Below are 8,560 nucleotides of genomic sequence, written 5' to 3' on the forward strand. Positions count from 1 at the left end.
CCCTGATCTGAATACAATTGAGAATCTGTGGCTAGACCTCAAAATAGCAGAGGCTGCAAGACAGCCCAGGAATCTCACAGAACTGGAAGGATTTTCCAAGGAAGAATGGATGAAAATCCCTCAAACAAGAACTGTCTAGCTACAAAAAGTGTTAACAAGCTGCGATACTTGCAAAATGCGGTGCTACAAGGTACTAACCATGCAGGGTGCACAAACATTTGCATCGGACCATTTTCCTTTTTGTAATTTTAAAAATGTTAGAGAGGAAAATATATATTTTTCTGCCTAAAATTCAAAGGAAATGTGTCATTCGTAACTTGCAGGTGTTTGTCAGCATTTCTTAAATCACAATCAGGGTGATGTCAGCGCTCTTAGGGTTGAGAAAGTCCCCACACCCATGTTGATTTTCTAATTAGACTCTAGAACAGATCTCATGTATATACTGTATATATATTAAGTGTTTACTGAATATTTCATATTTTTTCTGTCTTTCCATCCTCCTTTTTTCAGCCAGTTTGATACGTCATTATCTTTCTTTTTACTGTTTAAGACATCTACCATACTTGTGACATGGAACCATGACAGACTATGAATAAGAACAACCTAGTTCCAAACGCATCGGATCTGCTGGATTAACAGTTCCCCAGGGGTTGCCCCAATTTTCCCTTTTTCTTTTATGTCTCTTTTTTGCCGTTTAATTAATTTAAAATACAGTTTTGTTTTTAATCAGCATTCTCACCGACCTGTTGCTGGAAGTTCACTTCTATATGGTCTCCTAGTGAGTTGTGAGGTCCCCTGGTGCTAGTATGGCCAGTGCACTGAACCCAAAGTTCCTGGTCCTTGTGCAGCCAGTCCTGAACCGGAAGTCCCTGGTCCTTGTGCGGCCAGTCCTGGACTGGAAATGTCTGGTCCTTGTGCGGTCAATCCTGAACTGAAAATCCGCGGTCCTTGTGCGGTTAGTCCTGCACCCGAAGTTCCTGGTTCTTGTGTGGCCAGTCCTAGACCCGAAGTCCCTGGTCCTAGTGTGTCCAGTGGTTTAACCTTGTTTTCCAGTCCGTGTGCGTCCAGTCCCTGAATTAGTATCTAAGACCCTTGTGTTTGACTGAGTGCCTATCCGAGCATCCCATATAGCCGGATGGCTACAACCAGTTTCGAATAAGCCTTGTCTGAGACTCTGTGTCAGTATCCGTTCTATCCGTGGATCAGAACCTAGTAGCCTGAATGGAGCCCGAGTCCGTGTCCCTGTCAGTAACTGTTCTGCAGAGGATCCAAAACTTAGTAATCTGAACAGATCCTTAGTCCTATCCCTGTCTGTGTACCTGACCCTTGGGGTCAGCAGCTACAGTGCCAGGTACTGCCTATGAGTGGTACCTGGTGGCTACCTGCAGCCAAGCCTGACTCCATCATCAGGAGCTCCAGTGAACACCAGGTAGTTACTTCGGTATGCCCCTCCTAGCTCAGCCCAGCCTCATGGCACACTGGGTCCACAAACCACGTGCGCCACCTAGGTGCATAACAATTTTTCTAGAGTCCGTCCTTAGTGATCCATTGGTTTGATGTGTTTTTTTGTTCTTGTGTCCATCCTTAGTGATTTATTATTTTCTCGTCCAATCTGGTTTCAGAGTCCATTCTTGCTGATCCATTTAGGGTTTTTTTTCATACTTTTTTTGTTCTAGACTTTCTCCTTAGTGATCCAGTGGTGTGATGGATATTCCTGCTCTTCGTAAGTTTATCCTTCCAGATTTAGTGGTTTGATGTATATTCTTCTTGTACCAGAATCAATTCTTGTTGATTCATTGGCAATCTTTCAATTTTCTTTGTTCTGTAGTCAACCTTAGTTTAATTTAGGGTCCTTAATTATCTATTGATTTGATATTAAGTCATATTTTTCTACCATTCAACCTCGGTGATCCCTTGGTTTGATGTATGTGTTTGTTGTTCTAGAATCTATCCTTGGTCATCCATTGGTTTGATGTTCATTCTTTTTGTTCTACAATCCATCCTGGTTGATCCATGGTTTGATGTATGGTATGTCTCTGTTGTTCTAGAGTCCATCCTTGGTCCTCCCTTGGTTTTATATTAATTTTTGATGCTCTAAAATCCATCCTGGGTGATCCATGGTTTGATGTAAATTTCTGTTGTTCTAGGGCCCATGCTTGGTCCTCCCTTGGTTTGATATTCATTTTTGATGTTCTAGAATCCATCCTGGGTGATCCATGGTTTGATGTATGGTATCTCTCTGTTGTTCTAGAGTCCATCCTTGGTCCTCCCTTGGTTTGGTATTCATTTTTGATGTTCTAGAATCCATCCTGGGTGATCCATGGTTTGATGTACGGTATCTCTCTGTTGTTCTAGAGTCCATCCTTGGCCCTCCCTTGGTTTGGTATTCATTTTTGATGTTCTAAAATCCATCCTGGGTGATCCATGGTTTGATGTACAGTATGTTTCTGTTGTTCTAGAGTCCATCCTTGGTCCTCCCTTGGTTTTATATTAATTTTTGATGCTCTAGAATCCATCCTGGGTGATCCATGATTTGATGTAAGTTTCTGTTGTTCTAGGGCCCATGCTTGGTCCTCCCTTGGTTTGATGTTCATTTTTGATGTTCTATAATCTATCCTTGGTGATTTATTGGTTTCATGTATGTTGCTACTGTTCTACTGTCCATTCTTGGTTGTCCATTGGTTTGATGTTCATTCTTGCTCTTCCAGAATTAATACTTGTCCATGCATTATTTTGATGTATGTCCTTGTCTACATTGGTAATCCATTGGTTTGGTTGATTTTTCTTATCTAGATTCTATCATTGGTGATCCATTGTTTTGGTGTATTTCCTTATCTAGATTTTATCATTAGTTATCTGTTGGTTTGGTGTATTTCCTTATCTAGATTTCATCATTAGTGATCTGCTGGTTTGGTGTATTTCCTTATCTAGATTCTGTCATTGGTGATTCACTGGTTTGGTTGATTTTTCTTATCTAGATTCTATTATTGGTGATCCATTGTTTTTGTGTATTTCCTTTTCTAGATTCTGTCATTTGTGACTCATTGGTTTGTTGTTTATTCTTTATTCCTTTTTTTATGAAGGACGTTTCTAGCTTTCAGTTACTGAGCTATGAGGCCACTTAGACCAGTTATGGTCAGATAAGTTTATAATATTTCTTATTTTACCTTATTTTTTATTATACATTTACGATGACATCAACCTTTCTGAGACGACACCCCCTGCTTGTATCGCTGTTCCTTTGTGTCAATTGTAGTCCAAATTCCACGGTGACGCAGGCTCTGTTATCTGTGACTCCATGGGGTTGGGTCAGGAGATATAAGGGACCAGGATCAGTGTCCTCACCACAGTCTCAGCCACCAGCTCATCCATCTCTCATCACCATGTGTACCGGAAAATGTTCCAAGTTTATCGGGATCTCCCTCTACCCTTTTTGTCTCGTCTCCCTCGTCTGCAATTTGATCCTGCTCTTTCCATCATGGGATGTTGAGTTCATCAAGGAGCCATCGGAACAGATGACACCAGAAGTTCTGTATTTAGGAGGAGTTATAGGAGGCGGGTTACTGGTAAGATCTTCAGCTTTATGCCATATAGAACGTATTCTGGGTCCAATGTTCTGGGGCCTTTTTTGCCATCAATGCATAGAAGGTGTTTTATTCTGGAAGACCCGTTGAGTCAGCTTAGAAATAAATGGACCAGGGCACTAGAGGTGGCCATTAGGTGGTGTGTGAGCGACCGGTTCTGTAATCTTTTGTGGTTCATCTTCAGGATGTCAATGGACACTTGGCACCTAGAACCCTTCAGCCTCCGTTCTGTGGTCTACTGAGCCTAGAACCCGGCATCCTGATAACTCTGAACTCTTCTTATCCCAGGTGCTCATCCCGGCCATTCACATCCAAGCCACCGGGCGAGAAGGCTGCTGCAACAACCGCTGTGGGGTGAGTACACCGGGTACACCTCTGCCATAATATTACACCGGTATAACATGATCACTAGTGCTGCCGAGCCACTGTATCTAAGCCTATCACCTCTTGTATCCAAGCCTGCCATGTGTGGCATTACTTGCGATATCTAAGCCTATCACCTATCAAATCCAAGCCTGCCATGTGTGGCATTACTTGCGATATCTAAGCCTATCACCTGTTGCATCTAAGCCTACCATGTGTGGCATTACTTGCGATATCTAAGCCTATCACCTGTTGCATCTAAGTCTACCATGTGTGGCATTACTTGCTATATCTAAGCCTATCTCCTGTTGCATCTAAGTCTACCATGTGTGGCATTACTTGCTATATCTAAGCCTATCACCTGTCGCATCTAAGTCTACCATGTGTGGCATTACTTGCTATATCTAAGCCTATCTCCTGTTGCATCTAAGCCTGCCATGTGTGGCATTACTTGCTATATCTAAGCCTATTACCTGCTGCATCTAAGCCTACCATGTGTGGCATTACTTGCTATATCTAAGCCTATCTCCTGTTGCATCTAAGCCTGCCATGTGTGGCATTACTTGCTATATCTAAGCCTATCACCTGTCGCATCTAAGCATACCATGTGTGCCATTACTTGCTATATCTAAGCCTATTACCTGCTGCATCTAAGCCTACCATGTGTGGCATTACTTGCTATATCTAAGCCTATCACCTGTTGTATCTAAGCCTACCATGTGTGCCATTACTTGCTATATCTAAGCCTATCTCCTGTTGCATCTAAGCCTGCCATGTGTGGCATTACTTGCTATATCTAAGCCTATTACCTGCTGCATCTAAGCCTACCATGTGTGGCATTACTTGCTATATCTAAGCCTATCACTTGTTGTATCTAAGCCTACCATGTGTGCCATTACTTGCTATATCTAAGCCTATCTCCTGTTGCATCTAAGCCTACCATGTATGGTATTGCTTGCTGTATCTAAGCCTATCACCTGTTGCATCTAAGCCTGCCATGTGTGGCATTACTTTCTATATCTAAGCCTATCACCTGTTGCATCTAAGCCTGCCATGTGTGGCATTACTTGCTATATCTAAGCCTATCTCTTGTTGCATCTAAGCCTACCATGTGTGGCATTACTTTCTATATCTAAGCCTATCACCTGTTGCATCTAAGCCTGCCATGTGTGGCATTACTTGCTATATCTAAGCCTATCACCTGTTGCATCTAAGCCTGCCATGTGTGGCATTACTTGCTATATCTAAGCCTATCTCCTGTTGCATCTAAGCCTGCCATGTGTGGCATTACTTGCTATATCTAAGCCTATCACTTGTTGTATCTAAGCCTACCATGTGTGGCATTACTTGCTATATCTAAGCCTATCACTTGTTGTATCTAAGCCTACCATGTGTGGCATTACTTGCTATATCTAAGCCTATTACCTGCTGCATCTAAGCCTGCCATGTGTGGCATTACTTGCTATATCTAAGCCTATCTCCTGTTGCATCTAAGCCTGCCATGTGTGGCATTACTTGCTATATCTAAGCCTATCACTTGTTGTATCTAAGCCTGCCATGTGTGGCATTACTTTCTATATCTAAGCCTATCACCTGTTGCATCTAAGCCTACCATGTGTGGCATTACTTGCTATATCTAAGCCTATTACCTGCTGCATCTAAGCCTGCCATGTGTGGCATTACTTGCTATATCTAAGCCTATCTCCTGTTGCATCTAAGCCTACCATGTGTGGCATTACTTGCTATATCTAAGCCTATCACCTGTTGCATCTAAGCCTACCATGTGTGGCATTACTTGCTATATCTAAGCCTATCACCTGTTGTATCTAAGCCTACCATGTGTGGCATTACTTGCTATATCTAAGCCTATCACCTGTTGCATCTAAGCCTGCCATGTGTGGCATTACTTGCTATATCTAAGCCTATCTCCTGTTGCATCTAAGCCTGCCATGTGTGGCATTACTTGCTATATCTAAGCCTATCACCTGTTGCATCTAAGCCTGCCATGTGTGGCATTACTTGCTATATCTAAGCCTATCTCCTGTTGCATCTAAGCCTACCATGTGTGGCATTACTTGCTATATCTAAGCCTATTACCTGCTGCATCTAAGCCTGCCATGTGTGGCATTACTTGCTATATCTAAGCCTATCTCCTGTTGCATCTAAGCCTACCATGTGTGGCATTACTTGCTATATCTAAGCCTATCACCTGTTGCATCTAAGCCTACCATGTGTGGCATTACTTGCTATATCTAAGCCTATCACCTGTTGTATCTAAGCCTACCATGTGTGGCATTACTTGCTATATCTAAGCCTATCACCTGTTGCATCTAAGCCTGCCATGTGTGGCATTACTTGCTATATCTAAGCCTATCTCCTGTTGCATCTAAGCCTGCCATGTGTGGCATTACTTGCTATATCTAAGCCTCTCACCTGTTGCATCTAAGCCTGCCATGTGTGGCATTACTTGCTATATCTAAGCCTCTCACCTGTTGCATCTAAGCCTACCATGTGTGGTATTGCTTGCTGTATCTAAGCAAATCATGTGTGATATTATCTGCAGTATCTAAGCCTATCATGTGTATTAATACCGTCTGCTGTATCTAAACTTATGCGTGATACTATTGGCTGTATCTAAACATATTATGTGTGATTATCTGTTGTATCTAAGAGTATAGTTTGTGATAGTATCTGCAGTACCTAACCCTGTAATATGTAATGTATCTAAGCCTATCTTGTGTGACACTTTCCGCTGTATCTAATCCTATCATGTGTGATACCATCAGTTCAGGTCATGAACGCAGTGTTTAACCCCTCGTCTCCCACAGATGTTCCTCTCCATCATCTTTGCCGCTGTTGGCGTTGCTGGATCCGTGTACGGCTTTGCGACGTCTGTGCTGGCGATGGTGCGAGGACCTCAGTGCTTCTTCACATTCTTCAATGAAACCTCCCAAAAAAATGAATCAACCTGGGGGCGGCCCTTTTACTCCGACCTGAAAGATCTCAGGTATGGATTAATTGTAGACGACGTCTTCTCCTCTGAGCACCGTTCACACTGCTCTGGCTTCGCCTTCCGCTTGCTGTGATAACGGAGCGTAAGTCCTAATGCCTCCTTGTGTATTGAATGGCGTGCAGCGCTCGTCCATTACCTGCTCCGCTGCTCTCTGCTCGGTCGCTGCATTTACAGAGCGCAGCAGTTGAGAAGAGTTTGTCATTGGCTGCTGAACTCTGCATAGGCAGGTGTCGAGATGACAAAGTTCAGTATGATGAAGAGAGTTTTGACATTTCTATTGCTGCCTATGCAGAGCTCAGCAGCCAATAGCAAACTTATAATACAACACCTGTTCTTGGGGGGATGAGGGGTCCAGTATTGGAATGGTGGCAGCGACTCAGGGAGCGGTGATAGTTCCCCAATTAGCTCATGCTGCGCCACTTCCCACATTACAAATAATTAGATTATTATAACTACATCCTGTCTTATGCTCCAGTCACATGCACAGTTACACTTACAGTTACAGAACATGCCCAGTAGAGGGCAGTGGTGAGCTATGAATGCAGCTTTGGATGTGATTGGAGTATAACATGGTTGGAGTTATTCTCCTCTCAGGCCTGATTAACTCTTTCTTTCTCTCTGCTCTTACAGCGATGACAATTACCTGTTCAACAAAGATGAATGGAGTTTTTGTGAGAAGCCAGAAGGTGTGGTGGAGTTTAACATCATCCTGTTTTCTATGGTCCTGGCCTCCACCGCCATCACCCTGGTCCTGTGCACTATCCAGATGCTGAACGGCCTCTTTGGATGTCTCTGCGGAACCTGCCGACAAAAGGAATAAGGGGTGAGCCGCCCATCTGGGAAGGCCATGGGGTCCGCCGTTACCCCTGGTTTATCTTGTAGTTTCCAGATTAACCTTCACTTAGAACTTTTAGAACTGTCATAGAAAGTGATGAAACTCTGCTTGGATTTCCCGCTGTGAGAGGGGGGAAAGAGGTGGTGACAAACATAAGGATTTTATGTGCAGTTGTGTTAATTGATTTTTATGGTTTGGTTTACAGATAACTTCATCAATGAAACCCTTCCGACCCCGTCCCCAACCTGCCCCCCACCTCCCATCAACATTCCTCTTATGCTGACGTCAAAGGCTGGATCCTTTGACAACCCAAAGCTGGTTGGTTGAAGCTGTCTACCTGGCCAAGCATGACTGAGGACCCCAGAGAGTCAGGATGAAGGGCGCCTGTATCCCAGACAGACTCAATTTTGCACTAAGGCTTCTGGGAGTCTCTTCCAATGTGTAAATAACTTATATACCGGACATATTGTTATTTATCATTTCTATTGATGTTAATTTGTGAATAAACTCAGATTTGAATATTTGACTCATCCTTATAATGGAAATTATTTCTAGTGTTTATGGGTAAAAGTTTTGTGTTCTAAGTCTATACTGTATGGCCAAAAGAAAAGTATGTGCCCCCTTCACATCATACTACAGAAACGTTTCTGCACTCTCATCCTACCTACATAGACATTAATATGAAGTCGCCCTTCTGCAGATATTTTCGCCCTTCTGCAGATATATCGGCCAACGCTCGATGTGAAAAATTTCTATAAGATTGTG

The 8,560-nt window shown here is 43.1% G+C and overlaps 1 protein-coding gene across 1 annotated transcript; it reads left to right on the top strand.

Annotated features, from left to right (window-relative positions):
• The first annotated feature begins 3,334 nt into the window (after positions 1-3,334).
• On the top strand, positions 3,335-8,321 carry LOC138677318 (transmembrane 4 L6 family member 5-like). The gene is made up of 5 exons (XM_069767362.1): positions 3,335-3,566; positions 3,873-3,938; positions 6,776-6,954; positions 7,591-7,783; positions 8,001-8,321. Exons 1-4 carry the CDS (start codon positions 3,384-3,386, stop codon positions 7,778-7,780), a joined length of 618 nt encoding a protein of 205 aa, XP_069623463.1. The 5' UTR covers positions 3,335-3,383; the 3' UTR covers positions 7,781-7,783; positions 8,001-8,321.
• Positions 8,322-8,560: the final 239 nt, after the last annotated feature.

This window comes from Ranitomeya imitator, chromosome 4 (assembly GCF_032444005.1).
Source record: "Ranitomeya imitator isolate aRanImi1 chromosome 4, aRanImi1.pri, whole genome shotgun sequence".
Lineage (NCBI taxonomy): Eukaryota > Metazoa > Chordata > Amphibia > Anura > Dendrobatidae > Ranitomeya > Ranitomeya imitator.

Excerpts from the sequence above, each read along its gene's own strand:
- LOC138677318 (XM_069767362.1), top strand. The coding sequence starts at position 3,384 with ATGTGTACCGGAAAATGTTCCAAGTTTATCGGGATCTCCCTCTACCCT. Across the intron at positions 3,567-3,872 it reads TTATAGGAGGCGGGTTACTG|GTGCTCATCCCGGCCATTCA; the intron begins GTAAGATCTTCA and ends TTCTTATCCCAG. Across the intron at positions 3,939-6,775 it reads GCTGCAACAACCGCTGTGGG|ATGTTCCTCTCCATCATCTT; the intron begins GTGAGTACACCG and ends CGTCTCCCACAG.